Genomic DNA, 16890 nt, shown 5'->3' on the forward strand with positions numbered 1-16890 from the left:
ATTCTGGTTTATTTAATATACAACTGAAAATAATTTGTTTGGTGCCTATTCCAATGCTTGCTTTTAAAATTATTTAACGATGCTGCATCAACTACGAAAATACGGTTAAAATAGTGATATCACTCAATAACGTTTTCATAACTGCTAATTAATTACATAATTTAGAACTTCTCCCCTCTCTACGTAAACGTAACAGCTCAATGAAGTGATTCCGGCCAAGAACAAGATAAAAAGAAATCGAAATGTCAAATTATATACATTTACGTCTTGCCGTATTATTTTTAAGCGATGTTTCCGACTCTCACGGGCATATGTGCGTGTGTTACATGTTGGGGCACTATTTCTTCCTTAGCCCAGTATTTACAACGTTAAATACGCTTGTAAGTTAAGTGTGCAGAACTGGGATAAAAGGTAGTGTTTTTAATATAGTTTTATACTTACAGGTATACTGGACACAAGTAAACACGCGTGTATACGTACATGCATGTGCGTGAGAAGGGCGTTAAAGGGAAAAATCAATGATGACGCTTCCAAAATTTGTGTCACCTCACCGTACTTCTTTATGCTATGAGTCACTGTCGGTTATTTATTTTTAGTAGGCCTACTAAATCCAGTAATGTAAACTGACGCTTCAGTGTTTACTTTCTCTCGCATTATGTAACTGGCATGCATATGTTACAAATTGGAAGAACGGCTCTCACACACTTGGTAAAAATTCACTAACTCGTCAGAAGTAAAGCCTTTTGTTTCAACACAACCAACACTGGAAGTAACCAAAGCCAATTCCATCCACCCTTAGTATCGACTTCCGCAATATCCAAAATTTCATATTAATTTCCTTTTCAAGCAAAAATCATGACGACGGCCTCATAATTATCGTAATAATGAATGTCGATAAGCGAAAAAGTTCCTCGTTAAGAATTATCATCCATTCCCCATTTACCCAATCTGTAGCATCCAAATCTTGAACTAGGGTCTTTAAACAGTTCAGAAAATTATCTGTTTGTGTTCAAATGTACCAATATGGGGCCCCCCTCAAACTTTGAGATTATTTTATGTACTTTTTAGATTTTATTTTAATAAACTTACTGAAAAATGTTCAGAAAAGGGGGTGTAACAAGTTCTAACCAGCGCTTATTTAAATTTTGTGGAATACTTGAAAAACCTGAATATTATTATGAATCATGCCAATAAGTCAGTATTACATTTTGCATGAAAGCGTTAAGTACATACAGCTACTATTAATTTAGACCTATTTTGTAAATTTCCATCATTCCCATTTACACATTTTAATACAAATTTTTAAGAAAGTAATTTTGTCCACATAGGCAAACACTTGCTTTTCCCCAGCCCCTTCCAACCAAACATACAAAATCATCACAAACAATTCTTTAGTTTATAGACCATCATTATACAACCTGAAAAACAAATGGAATGTGAAATAAATATTTTTCACAACACTGATCACTTTGCAGACTTCTCTAAAATTGTAAGATTTGAGGTTTTCACGGCAGTGAGTATGAAGATTGCTGTCTTCTGGGTTGTAGCGCTGTGTAGTCAGGTTGATGTTAGCCAACGTTTCAGAGGTCATACTGCCTCCGTAATCAGGGTGATGACGGAGGCAGTATGACCTCTGAAACGTTGGTTAACATCAACCAGACTACACAGCGCAACAACCCAGAAGACAGAAATCTTCATATTCTGATTACGGAGGCAGTATGACCTCTGAAACGTTGGTAAACATCGACCAGACTACACAGCGCAACAACCCAGAAGACAGAAATCTTCATACTCATCGCCCTGATGATGGAGGCAGTATGACCTCTGAAACGTTGGTAAACATCGACCAGACTACACAGCGCAACAACCCAGAAGACAGAAATCTTCTCTAAAATTCTATTTTAAGAAATAAGCCTCAGTTTTATTCATATTGTCACAAATGCTTACTTTAATGGAATTCCAGAATGGAGAGAGACATGAACAGCATTGGGGCAGGCAACCAGTGGGTGGTGTGTGACGAGTGTGTGACTGTACCTTACTGAAGGCCCAATCACCAGAAAAGCCACTGGACAAAACACAAGATGCTCTGTAATCCATACATCATTCAGCGCTCTGACACACTTGGAAGGTGAACAAAACAGTCAATATGAGAAAAAACTTATTAGATAATTGTAAATTGGATTTGATTATGAAGAGTAGGATCAACACATGTTGACTTATTCATTCTTGGGTTATCTGACAACTGTTTTAAATACAGATAATACACAGAATCCAATGATCATCAATGGTAAGCAGACAGAAAGATGAAGGGATGTGACACTGGCCAATGCCAAGAAATTATCGGGTTATTTACCTGTAGAGGCACTCAGGAAAACCTCCAAGAAAAAGGCAGAAGTGCCTACTAAAGATCATTACAGAGTAACTCAGTGACATTTCAGGTTCGCACAGTGGTGAGAATAAAGTTGGCCAACAATTTGCAACGACCAAGGAGACCGCATTCAGGGTGTTATTCACTTACCAAGATGATAGTTAACATATTTATCAGTATACTTAACAATGTTGTGTTAATAATTTAGACCCAATCGAATGCATAGAAAATTATACCTATCGACTGAATAACAGTAAATGTAGTCCCTCTATGCAACTTTCTCCAAAATATAAAAATAGAATACAGCTTCTATCTTCAGACAAACGCCTCAATAGTGGGACACCATGCTATCTCATGAGCAAATTCGTCTTGTAAACACATCTGTTGCAGTTCCAATTTTACTCAACAGACACAATTTTTTTTAAACAAATCTAAAAGGGATGCTATTAGAAAATAACAACTTCATGTTTCCCACAGATATCTGGCTGCATCACGTGATATTAAACCAGGAGAAGTAATCCTGAAGGAGAGGCCACTGGTGGTGGGTCCTCGAGTGGACTCTAACCCAATTTGTCTGGCCTGTTACAAGCCACTCCCCCTGAGTCAGCAACCCCGCTGTTCACTGTGTCTGGTGGCTCCAGTCTGTGGTGTTCACTGCGAACGCAGTAGAGCACACAATGACACAGAATGCAACATCCTGAAGGAAGCAGCAAGGAAGGACCAGTTAGTTCTGCCAAATAACAGCCAGATAGTACTGCCTTTGAGATGCCTATTACAACTTCGAAATTCATCTACAGATTCCAAATGGACATCATTCCTAGAACTAGAGTCACATGATGAGAAAAGGAGGGGCACCCTCATATGGAGGGATCACCAACTCAATGTAATAGATGTAAGAAACAATTATCTTTCAAAGTCTGCTGCTTTATTGAAAGAACTGTAAATTTATTGGGCCAAAAAATGACAAGAAGACCAGCACAGAAGCCCTAGGAAATGCCAGTGAGAAGATTTGCCTAAAAATAAATGCAGAATTTACAAAGTATATGTTCATGCCTTTCACCAGAACACAAGTCAAAATCATTATGTAGGCCTAAATATATTTATTAAATCCATAAAAAATGTGTACAAGTTCAAATGTTTGGAAGCCAAAACTGCTTTCACAAACAAATTAAGAGCAGATAAAATTCAGGGAATACATGCTACAGTTCAGTTATGAATAATTTGTCTGGACATCCCCTATAACAATGAAAACACTAAGAAATACTAAACTAGGTTTCTTGCCTGCTGTGTTGAATGTGTCTCTAACCTTGAAGGAAGTACTGATTGAAGGTGTCACAGAAAAGGATGGTGAGGATAACATTTTGACCTAAGAACGATTAATGAAAAGGTACATAATGTGTGCTCTTTGACCAAATATTGTTGGTGAAATCACATTAAGGAGGGAAGACAAGATGAATGGGGCATGTAACAGGGATTGGAGAGATGAAAACTATGAACACAATTTTCGTCAAAAAACTAAAAGGAAGAGATCACATGAAAAATCAAGACAAATACAGAAGTACAATATTGAAATGGATAAAAAAAATGAGTGTGAGAGTATGGACTGGATTATTTTGAAACCCTTATTTTTCTGGTTCACATATTGATTGGCTTCATACTTCAGTAAAGTTCTTGCACAACTGGATTCCTCAGATTTCTACCTAGGGAATTTCTAAGCATGTATCCGCATGAATTTCTTGTGAGGCCTAAACATCAATAGGAGGATACTATTAAAAATATCTTAAGAAGGTAAGATATGAAGGTGTGGATTGGGACCAGAATATTTAGATTCTATAAAAACAATTTATCAACTAGCTGAGTAACTACTAGCTTCTGCCCAATGTAGATAGTTTGTTGTAATACAACTGGTATAAACTCTAACATCAATAATTTTATTGAGTGACTAGCATACTAAGTGAGATCTGATATTTTCATGGTGACATGGTAAGTATAAAGATGGCTGTCTTTTTCAACACAGCATGGTGTTGTTGTTGTTCAGGTGCTCCAGTCACATGGCCTACTCACACTGGCAGAAGACACAGATTGTGTGCAGAGAATATGCGCAATTCTGGACGTCAACAGTTTTGAACTTCGTGGTCCACCAACAAAATCAGGAGAGAGAGAGAGACTGAGAGGGGTGTACCTGAAGGCAGCACTCATGGCCCACGACTGTGTTGCCAATACACATCTGGCTGTGGATGACGATTTCCAGATGACTGTTCATGCCAGCATAACAATACCACAAGGACATCCCATTTACTTTAACTACACAAGTGCTATGCAGGTACACATGATTACATGAGCAGGCATAGCTCAGTCAGTATAGCGACTGGCTACAGACTGGACGACTGGGGTTTGATCCCCGAGGGGGGGCAGAGGATTTTTCCTCTAGCTTCTCCTTCCAGACTGGTTCTGGGGCCCACCCAGCATACTATCGAATGGGTACCAGGGTCCCTTCCTGGGGGTAAAGAGCAGCTAGAGTGTGATGCTGACCACTCACCCCTATCTAGTACTGAAGTCAAGAATGAGTAGGAGCTATACCTCCCCCATCCCCAAGCGCCTACATGACATATAGTGGGACTTTACTTTTTTACTTTTAACCATTATGCAACATAAATGATGCTCCATCCAGTAATTTAGGTGTTATTACCAGTGGGCAGATAAACAATCAGGCTGACATGATAAATTTTCAATTTATGTATCAGAACATACCTAAGTGGTCTGAAATATATTAAATTTGATGTGCCTTACGTTAGAATGCATTGTCACTAGCAGATACACATGCATCTCAGAGTACATGATTACTTTCTCATTAAAATACCAACCTAGAATAAAGTCACCATTTCTCATCATTGTCTGTACTGATATTAACAGCTCTAAACCAGGTAACAAACCAACTTAAAGTTTTTAACTTTCCATATTCTATAAAATATATACTAACATTTTGCTTTAAACATGTTTTAACAATTTAACCACATTGTAACTTGCCTGTCATCATCATACCTTTCTAAATAGACAGAATTTAAAAATGTTTGTTCATACCATACTGATGCTTTTGTTTCTGTTAGGGAACCTGGGATAGACAAATGCATCTACGAGAAGGCAAATATTTCGACTGTACCTGTAGAAGATGTTCTGATCCCACTGAATTGGGGACACATATGAGCTCTATTCACTGTGTTCACTGTTACAAAGGTTTAATCACATCAACAAATCCCACAGCAACTAGAATTCCACAAGAACAAGCAAAACAAATGAACAGTGCATGGGAATGTAACAGCTGCAAACATCGATATCAACCCAACCTCATAGCAACAACAGTATCATTAGCACGTTGTCAACTTAATGACATTGATAGAAGTGATGCTCCAGCTATGGAAGACCTTTTATGCCGACTGCTAAGGACATTTCCACCACAGCATTTTGTAATATTAGAATTGAAACAGGCTCTAGTTGCTACATATCGTGACATGATTCTTCAACAGCCGAATCCTTCAAGAAAGATTTTAAACAGAAAGATTGAACTCTGCCGAGACATGCTCCCAGTACTACAAGTGGTTGAACCAGGAATTTCCAGGCTACAAGGTATCTAATCACATTCCCTCATGTTTTACAGTATTCACAGAGCATTTTAAACTATAAGCACTAAGTATGCCAAGAAAAACAACAAAAGATATGGGAATTTTAGACCAACAATCTCCAAACATTCTCTGCTGTAACTCTATATTAAGCAAAAATATGACTTCTAAGCCCTCAGACTCAAAATTTCAGGCATTTTTTAGCATTAGAAAGGAATAATCCTTCATAACCATTCCAAAGAATTCTGAGATCCTGAATCAGGGTTCCTTTCTTAGACTTACATATTAGGTACATATGCACATCATACAGTCTTTACAATGGGCACAAATATAAATATTTAACACTTGAACTTTCATTCAAAAGAATGAATGGTGCAGGACTGTCATCTAGTTCATTGTTCCAGGAATTGCGCTGTATGAGCTACAGAACCCCATAGTGATGCTGGCAATGAGAGAAATGGACACTGGGGACACTTCTTCTAAAGACACACTCAAGAGGCTCAGAGAAGCAGAGGGCTATCTCCGTGAAGCAGTCACACAACTGCTGTATGAACCAACACACTCCCCTGAGGGTCAACTGACCAGGGTCGCAATGCAGGACCTGAAAAACCTACGATATAACATCCAGAACATAGAGATGATGATCACTGAGAATGGGAGTGAACACATATCAAGAGTTACACCTGGAACTTCTAAGAAAAAAAGAGGACAGAAAAAGAAAATATGATTGCTTATAAATATAGTTTCAACAATTCAGTTCCCCACAAAACTGTTCATATATCACTAATCAGTTTCTTAATTATAGTTTTTTTTGAGTTGGTACTACAGAAGTAACTTTCCTCTGAGAATTCTAAGTAGCCCAATCCAAAACTTATTTAACCAAGTAATGTATCCTTGGAATGCTGAATAAGGATCAAGCGCCAAAGGGAGATCCTGCACCAGGAAGTTTGGAAACAATATCATAAGACTGTAGTCAGAATACTTGCAGTTAATTCTCCACATTCAAAATAAACTTTACTGAACTTGGACCATCACATAAACTGATACACCCGTCATTTAAAAAATATAACTCCTTTCTCTTTTTTTTCACATATGAATACAATTCCTTCTAGAAAGAAAAATACTGTACCACAAAATATTTACATTCCACACATCCTTCACTGTATAAGCCAAGGATGTGGAATCCAATATACATAAAACTACCGAGAGCAGAAGATAAAAGGTACACTTTCAATGCTCACTTAAATACTTTTACATCACGACTTGTACATTTAATGTTCGACAGAAACATATCGAATACCTTGATTACTGCACAGCATGCACCTTTCTAATAATTAGCGAAGTTAGTATTCGACATATGAAGATCAAGTTTATGTTTTGTACCTCTATCACGTACATTAAAATATTTGAAACTTAATGTTATTCACAATGAAACAGTGGTGAAAGTTTAATTTATTCGAAAAGGAGAGTATATTAAATCTGTTAAATATATCTCTACAAGAGTCTCTGTTTTCAACACCTACCAATCATCTGCATGAATTGTTCTAAAAAAATTTTACACGCAAATTTCAACACTAATTCCCAACCTCACAACCTCATCAACTACACCGCCACCCAGATTGTTTATTGGTATTATCTGTGGTACTTGACGTCACGCAGCATGGATAACCAAATGACACAAATCGATTCTCGTTAGTCAAGCTTTACACAGGTGACAACGGTTACTTCCATAGATTATTGTTTCCCTGAATAAGGAAACATAATTAGTCTCCGAAACGTTGGCATTCTACTCAACATTAACACGGCTGATCGCCCGAGAAAATGTTACAATAGTCACACACCGTAAAAGTATTGTCTTATATTCCTAAGAATTTTCGGATTAATCTGGCTCAGCACAAATTAGGGCCAGTAGCGGGCTCTTGTGAACAAGTTAATCAACTTCCGTGTTCCATAAAAGGCGTGAAAATTAATGACTAGTTCAGCGACTCAAGTTTCTCATTATTGACTGATGTATTACACACGCAGGAATTGTGGTACAGTCGGATCACCAGTGTAATATACACCCAACTGTAGTAGGGCCGCATCTGCACGCTCAAGATCTGTTAGAAGGCAATGGTATCTGAGGGGTGGCAGACATGACAAACATTATTTCCCTATGGTGGTACTTTGTAGCTGTCTCAGTTCCTACACTGGTAAAGTTGTTGGTTCACACAGTATATGCATTTGTCTTACATTTACCCAGAAGATACTGACATGCTGAGTTAACCAAACTGACAGGAAGTTAATCACAAAATCCCTATTCACATGATCCTTTTCTTGAATGTGGAAGATGTATGAATAATCCTGACAATGATAGGAAAACAGACTGCTGGTTTAAATGAAAGTTGACAGTCACTCAGCAAGTCAAGAAATTTCCCACTTTTATGGAACTTGCAGTTTAACATCAATATTTACAAGAAACTGCAACTGCCACAATAAATATGCTGGAAAGGACCAGGTTTATACTAATTTTAATAGCTCTAATGTCTAATATTATTTTGATTCTCAACTTGTCAATGACTGTAGGCCACAGTAATACCTTGCATATGTATACGAAATGTCCCGAACAACAGTAATTGTACTGTGATGGGACACACTGCCCGAATGAAGATTAAAGGCACAAATTAAAATAAAAATCACATACTGGACTAATCAACTAGTATATTGTAATATTACAGTTTGGTTTCAGTTGGGTGACTGGATAATACATTTAAAACACTAGAGTACTTAAATGAATGGTCCCTGCAATACAGCACTTGAATACAAATAATACAATACCATTAATCATGAGTATTATAAATTAATTACAAATAATAATCCTATCTGCTAAGTCCACATGTAAATTAGTTAAAATTAATTACTGTAAAAATATATATCTGCAAAGACAATGACTTACAGGATATAATTATATTATTCATTAATTAAGCCAACAGAATTTACAACCAAATCATCACAGCTGTTCAGCAAACCACCTGTCATAATTTGGTACAGTATCTGTCAGTACAATCCAATCATGGGATCGCCCATAAATCATTAGTATGTGGATCACCAACACACATATTAATTCACATGCATAGCCTCTCAAAACATTCAGTAATTCCCAACAAATAATACTGTATATGTCAACCTTATGTAACAGTTTTATTTACTCTGCATGTAAGTGCATCAGCCACTACAAAGGAAGGCATTTTTAATACACTTCTTGGTTGATTGTAATAACACTTATAACATAAACATTACATTCTTTTCAGAAGTTAAAATGATATGTATTCAAGGAGCATGAAGCCTTATACAGCTCACAATGTTATTATACAATAAAGACCTGTTATCTTCATCATGCACAGATCTCTAATTCACCTTTCAATGCCTGCCATAAACACAATTCAAAGCTGAACTGCATAACACATATTCTGCAGTAGTTACAATTCTATCTTCAAATATCAGAGCACTTCTCACAATTGAAGCTAATAACCAATCTATAAACACCCTTATAAAATACCCAACTTCATAAAGAATATCCTTATCATCTTCAAGTTCAGCTTTGAAGCAATGATATGGCAACCAAATTTATGGACGGCCCCAAATAACATATTAACATGTGAGTTTTTGTTGCTGATTTTGATACAACAGAAAGTAAAACATTAAGAAATAAACTCACTGATATAGAAAAAATATTGCTTTACCCTATGTACAGAATACAGTAGCAGGTAAGATACAATGGGAAATTTTTGTACAGAAATCAGTAATTACTCTAGTAGCATCAAGTCATTTTGATTGTGTGTAAATAAGTGGGTGCTTCTGGGAAAAGAGTGAAGATAAAAATACCTGGTTTATGATACACCATAATCATTCTGGCAATTTATATACATTATTCAATAATACATGACACGCACATTGCACACAGCACTGAAGGAAGTTCCACTGAAGTATGAGGCTTGGGAAGTCATGTGCTGGACTAGTAGCAGACCAAAAAAGTGCTTGTTCTAATTTGATGTAAACTTCAATGGTAATAATTTACAGGACTGGAAGTTACATAGTGGTAAGTATTGATGAAACAAATAAATGAATAATGACACTATGAACAATTTTATCTCATCACATACAATGCAGTTTCTTCTGGAACATTTAAAAACAAGTCATACACTATTAAACTTAAACAATGTAATTTCCATCTGGACATTTAACATACACAGTACAATTTCCCTTAATAAGAACTGTCAATTCAGAATTGAGTAAAATAAATGAAAATGGTTATTAAAAGACATCAGTCTGGCAGAAGTTAAAACAAATACAAAGAAAGCCATTAATGATAAGAATTTAACACATAATTAAGAATCTTTAGCTAATAATTTTAACTCAGACATGAAGTTTGGTCCTCAACAAGTAAATCCCTTCCTTAGGTATTGAAATTTATGCACAGTATAACCAAATGCATCCACATTAAGAATAAATACCTGATTCAATGAATAGAGTATTTATGTATGTTGAATTCTTCTCGGGCTACCAGCCACGTCAGGTGGTTGAATGTAGAAAACATCAACATTTTGTCCTCATCCTCAGAGTACAGAACTTCTGTATGGAATGGAGAAAACACCAGTGTTTCAAGAACCATGTTCGTCCTCATCCTCAGGGTACAGAACTTCTGTACCCTGAGGATGGCGACGAACATGGTTCTTGAAACACTGGTGTTTTCTCCATTCAAACACCTGACATGGTTGGTAGTCTGAGAAGAATTCATTAAACTTGGTCACCATGAAAGCTTCAGATCATAGAATATTTATGATTTATAACAGTATTCTCAGTCCATCTTCATAATTATCAATTCTGAGAAAAGTAATAATGGTACTTCTTCATGTAATACTTATGAAATTGCAACATCAAACTGTTAATAATGATGAAGACAGACCTGCCATTCAGAACTTTCAAGGTATGTATTAATTAAAAACACAGCATGTTAACTCCTGTAATTTCCAGTTTCCGAAAATGAGTAATATCAAGTGACACAACCGTATATTGCACATGGAAGACATTACGAGAAAGCAGTGATATGGGACTTGTAATCCTTGTTTCTTGAAAGCTTAGCATTTTATAAACTGTTTACAAAAAAATAAAATTTGCATTTTAAGACATAACATTCTTCCTTGCATGTAGTCATACTTACCTAAAATTGCTTTACAGAAGTATAACTAAGGAATAGGATGAAGGATGTTGCCTTATAATCTCCCAGTGTTAAAACATTTTGAAAACTATCCATTTACCATCCTGAAGAGCTGAATAATGTGCACTCTTCACCCAATAATATTAGTACACACACAAAGGGGAACAAATGGATGAGGCACACAGAGATGAGAAATGTGTATAGATTGTGGTTGTAAAGCCAAAGGAAAGTACCTACACACAGAAAGGAAGATAGTGTTAAAATGGACATGTGGTTCAGGAAAGGAATGGTGAAGAACTCTTGTGAACATGGTAATGAACACTTGGTTTACATTAAAGGCAAGGAATTTCTTGACTGTCTGATAGAAAATTTCTCAATAAAGATTCTACTCCATGGAGTTAGTTAAGTTAACATCTAAGGGGGTAAAGGTAATCTGGCTATTATACACCTTAGCTTGAGCACACCACTTCCATAAGGTAAAAGTAATTAACATTACTATAATTACTACAAATTGTGCTGAAATTTCACACCAAAACAGAAGATGCTTTACATTTGGATCAGAATAATGGCAGACCTATTCATTCACTTTCATTCCTTGTAAACAACAGTGTTAACACACAACACTTGGAAGTTTGTTATTTGGCAATTACCTGCTTTGATTATACTGAAGTGTCATTACACATAAAATAATGTACAAATGTAGAGCCTCATGAAATGCATGAATCAACAGAACCAATCTAATGGGGTAAATGATAAATACAAAATAAATTCAACTACTTCTTATAACAAAAATCACTAGAAAACTTATATGAGCCATTCAGAACATTAAGGAACTACAACTATGCACCAACTTTATTTTAAAAAGAGTATTTCAACTAAATACTGTATTGATAAAGAATTTGTTAAGTTCTTTGGTCAGTGACATCAATTTTCAGAGCACATAATTCACTAACTCTTTTATGGTACAAATATCATATTGGAATATACTAATTACTCCATAACACCAATTTACTGTTAATTTACTCACATGATGCAGTTTGGCATCTGTACAGCCAACACAAATACAGGATGACTGCGCAACACAAAATGTCCAATCTGAGACCAAAAATTCTTTTCCTGAAGTAACCTGTTACTGTCCACCACAGGTACTTCTGACAGGTCAAAACTATAGATTTATGATGTTACATTATATATGCTAGTTACTATAATTACTTAAATAATGAAGACAGCAATCTTCAGACTCACTGGCATGAAAACCTCAAATCCTACATATGTAAACAATGTTAAAAGAAAAGATTATACATTATTTTTACTAATAACAGCTTCTACTTTATACGCAAGAATAAATCACATGCTCATTTCTCTGTAGCTGTGTTTAAAAAAGGCCACATATGAAACATGTATGTAAATACAATTACTCATTAATATAATATTTAGGCCATTCTCAGCACTCAGATAATATAGAAAATAAACATAATCAAATGTTATACGAAGAACATAACCATTACAAAAGTACTTTTTCTCTAATACCATTCAGTATTTATGTAACATCCAACCCCACCCTGTCACAATGCTTCTAGATAAACTGTTACAATTTGCTTGTACTTGTAAATTTACATAATCAAAAGCATGATTTACTGACAAATTTACAATGGAACCATAAACAACTATTAAAAAAATCCCCCACTTATTTGTATATAAATAACAAATACTGAAGTCCATGACTCAATTAGATAGTATTAATCAAAAATAAGTGACAAATATATTGAACTCTATGGGGTAACCTCTCATCCCATAAAAGCTATAAATTTCAAATTCAATAAATGATTATAAAATGGAATCTCATCAAACAATTCACTTGAGCCCATATATAAAGGATTAATGATTATTCTTGTTGGTTCTTAACAGTCACTTTCAAACACTTATTATAGCTCAAAGTTATTATTTTGAACAACATGTTTTAACCTGACATCTAATCAGAAACATGGCCTATGAGGGTCAAACAGGATTTTAACTATTGTGCTAAGATTTTATACATTCATATGTCAAATATATTTACTAATGTATTATGTTTAAACACTGTACCATAACATGTAAACTTCAACAGCTTGCCAAATTATAATGTAACAAACTGTACTGTACTTGAAGATTGCTTTCTTCTGGGTTGTTGTGCCATGTAGTCTGGTAGATATCCACTAACATTTCAGAGGTCATGCTGCCTCATCGTCCTGATGACAGAGGCAGTATGATCTCTGAAACGTTGGTGGACATCTACCAGACTACGCAGCACATCAACCCAGAAGAAAGCAATCTTCGGAGTCACCGCTGTGAAAACCTCTAATCCTACATGTACTGTACTTATTAAATACATGTGCAGGATGTATCAGACAGTTCAAATTAAACTCACAATACAAGATACAATGGTATAAATGACAACTTCAAGATTATTTACGTTTATTGATGTGTTCTGTCATTCTAATAACTTAAGTACAGTGTACATTTATTGTTTGCTATTTATTTCAATGTGAGAATATACAATTTTTTACTATTAATATCCATACCATAATGAGAGCAAATTTACTTCTTTTTGTGCTTAAAACTTTAGGAAGATAGAAAGGCATTTTTCTGAGGGTGGGGTGGGGAGATCATTGAATGTATACAGCTTGTTTATGAACTGTCAGCTGCATATGGATTTCTGCTACAAGTTAAACAGCTGGAATAAGCACTTAATAACAACATTTATAAGGGCTTATATTTCTTTCACTTGACCACACCACCAGACTTACAATGCAACAGGGAAAGGGTGAAGGAAAAATTGCACTACTTTCAAAGTGGACACACTAATGCTAAGTGTACTCTAAAACATAAACAATGAAATACATAAATAATGGTATTATTGGTATAAAAATAAGAAAAAACTTAATACTGAAGAGATGTACAGCACTATTAAGTAGAAGTAACTAGGTACTATATATGTAATGTGATACTTTTGCAACATTATTTCCAAATGCTGTCATCTGTTACTCAAAAAACAAAATTTGTGTTCTTCCCTGGATTTAACAGGACTTCTACTCAACTGTTTATCACTTAAGTAGAAAAGAATCCTACCAAGTTAAAAAATGCACATAAAAATCTTCACCGAAAACTCTTAACATAAAGACATATAAAACTAAATATATATCACATAATTACACACACAAACACACTGACTTTTGACAGTGACTTTAAAAGCAAGCATAATGGCCTTATTTTCAAATTAAAATAACCAAATTATACTTTTGACATAGAGTAGTTCAAATCAACCAATCTTAATATCATGATGCTCTAGAACTACCTTACTCTAAGACCAGCCGAATACTGTATCAAGGGTGGCACCATCCATAGTGGAAACATCTTATGAGGAAGATCATGATGCTCCAGCCTGACTTAAACCACTGGCAAATTAGCAAATGAAATGACCATCAGCACTGCACAAAACGAAACTGACAATGTGACACATTTATATCAACACAGAAGAGTGTTTACAAGACATATCAGAGAGTAATTTAACATTAATATGGGAATATGTATCAGTAATTGGCAAGCAATTTAATATCTTATCAGTTACACAGTAGTTTAGGGATGACCTTAATGACTGAAGAATGCAGACATGAGCAAACAATGGCAAGCAAAACTGGAGAACTACAAGAAACCCTTCTAAATAGCCACTTTGCCAGTCACAGCTCCCACAGTGGATTTTAAATCAGGGCCTCTTTCTTGGATGTTTCATGAACTAGCCACAAGGTAACAGTGTTAACTAATACAGTTCAGACTTTTGTTTGAGGTTTGTAAAAATGACAGTATGGATATAAATTCTGAAGCAGTATGGCTAGGGATAAAGTTTACTTTAACCCTTATGCTATGACATTCAACTTCAGCGAAATATCTGTAAATTACCTTACATTGCAAAATTCGTACTTCGTTCATAAGAAAGAATAATCTTCTTCTTTAGTTGTGACATTCAACTTTACTCTCAGAGCTATAAAAGCAAATTCTTGTTGGTCTGCATAGTGCTGCCTAGCTGTTGAAGATTAGTGTTTTGAACACAGTCATTCAATTTCCACCATAATCCTGACAGAAATATGAATGAGGACTGGAGTGGTTTAGTATTATTCTATCAGGTAAATAATGAAAAAATACATTGTAAGGGATTCTTTTCAAGACCTCACAATTCACACAAATTGCAGTAAGCCTCACAACAAAAACATAAGCCATTTACAATAAAAATTCACATAATTGTCCTGCTATATGATAAAAATGGCATGAACCACATAACTAGTAGCCACACTAATCCAAGAAATATATTTGCATTACTTGCTTACATTCTTATTCTTTAGTAGTTAGAAATGCTCTCTTTCTGATGTATGGTCACCGAAGTTCCTTGCTTAATATTTGATCAGGATACAAGATATGGCACAGATGACATTTCCAGAATAATTGCACGCACAAAATATGGTCCATTGTAGTATGTTCAGAAAAGAAATCCCAAACATAACTTTTGTATGGAAGGTCAACAATTATTGGGCACAATGGTTTACGACCACCCTGTATTACACTTCAACTGATTACTGAGATACATCAATATCCTCCAATAAACATCAAACAATTATAACAACGCCCAAAATGAACATTATTGCATTTAAATTTCCATACACTGTTTTTCTCCTATTCTAACCTAAACAATTCAATTAACATGTCATATGTAAACAGGATAAAACCTTCCTTCTTCAAGTTTTAACATGAATTGACTGTTTACAACCATAATGGTTACATGGGCACAAAATGTACATTAAAGATGGGACATGGCCAATAGGTTGAAGGATGTCACCAAGTGACAGCATGACAGTCTCTATCACATTGAAATAAGCACCATATCACAAAATATGTTTTTTACAGAACTGCTTTGGTCTTTTTGGGTCATGTGTTATACCACAGTAGCAACTGAGAACAAAATAATAAAAAGTACTAAAATAACACAGATAAAACATAATTTATACATTGTACTTGAGGTGTAATAAAAAATAAAAATATACTGAGAACATAATGTAAAGAGTACACTTCAGTATACAGTTTAATATAAAAGATCCATAATGTGCACAAACTTAATATTAACAAAACAAAGAAAAAATAAATGTTACAAAAATACATACTGATAAAGAGTCCAGGTGCTTGCATAACAAGGGTAAAATCAAGTTGTTGCAGGGGAAATCGTTCAGCAGGGTGTTGAGCGTCAGCACTGAGACTCAGATGCTCCAGGCCATGACCACTTTCTTGAAGGGAACAAACACTGCCCGGTCCGGATCACTGCAACCCATGCATTATGCCCTTTCAATATCATCTTGTTTCAGATTTTATCAAGTTACTCAATCTTTATTTCTATGAAAACTGTTTCTTGTCCATTAGGAGAGGTTCAATACTTGGTCCTCTGCTTTTTCTTAAATATATAAATGATCTGCCCTAAAACCTATACTTTTTGCTGATAATATGACATCCAGAAATTGACTGTTTCCAACTTTGCATTCATTGTGTCTTTGCTGGCTTACCAACAAAATAGTGTTAATCTAATTATAGGGTATGAGGATAAAACAATTAAAGAAGTAGAAACCACTAAATTTCTTGGCCTACAAACTGACAATAACATAAGCTGGAAAACACACATTCAATAAATT

At 35.2% G+C, this 16890-nt stretch overlaps 2 protein-coding genes across 5 annotated transcripts in view; one reads left to right on the forward strand and one right to left on the reverse strand.

Annotated features, from left to right (window-relative positions):
* LOC110831074 (uncharacterized) overlaps window positions 1–16890 on the reverse strand; it is a 32334-nt gene that overhangs the window by 8333 nt on the left and 7111 nt on the right. For 2 of the 3 annotated variants that reach the window (XM_087358669.1, XM_022066650.2), the window contains exon 5: window positions 1948–16525. In XM_087358669.1, the coding sequence (XP_087214795.1) occupies window positions 16465–16525 (61 nt within the window). In that variant the 3' untranslated portion in view covers window positions 1948–16464. The remainder of the gene's footprint in view (window positions 1–1947; window positions 16526–16890) is intronic. The other variant, XM_022066649.2, reaches the window with a different exon arrangement.
* On the forward strand, window positions 1987–7476 carry LOC110831081 (SET domain-containing protein SmydA-8). 2 transcript variants are annotated; one of them, XM_022066685.2, is made up of 5 exons: window positions 1987–2128; window positions 2846–3260; window positions 4407–4691; window positions 5476–5992; window positions 6390–7476. In XM_022066685.2, exons 1-5 carry the CDS (start codon window positions 2082–2084, stop codon window positions 6710–6712), a joined length of 1587 nt encoding a protein of 528 aa, XP_021922377.1. In that variant the 5' UTR covers window positions 1987–2081; the 3' UTR covers window positions 6713–7476. The 2 variants fall into 2 exon arrangements, with proteins under 2 accessions (XP_021922377.1, XP_021922378.1); XM_022066686.2 differs by having other exon boundaries at window positions 6377–6516.

This window comes from Zootermopsis nevadensis, unplaced genomic scaffold (assembly GCF_977971745.1).
Source record: "Zootermopsis nevadensis isolate Lab colony 2312 unplaced genomic scaffold, Znev_1.0 Znev_ptg000030l, whole genome shotgun sequence".
NCBI lineage: Eukaryota > Metazoa > Arthropoda > Insecta > Blattodea > Termopsidae > Zootermopsis > Zootermopsis nevadensis.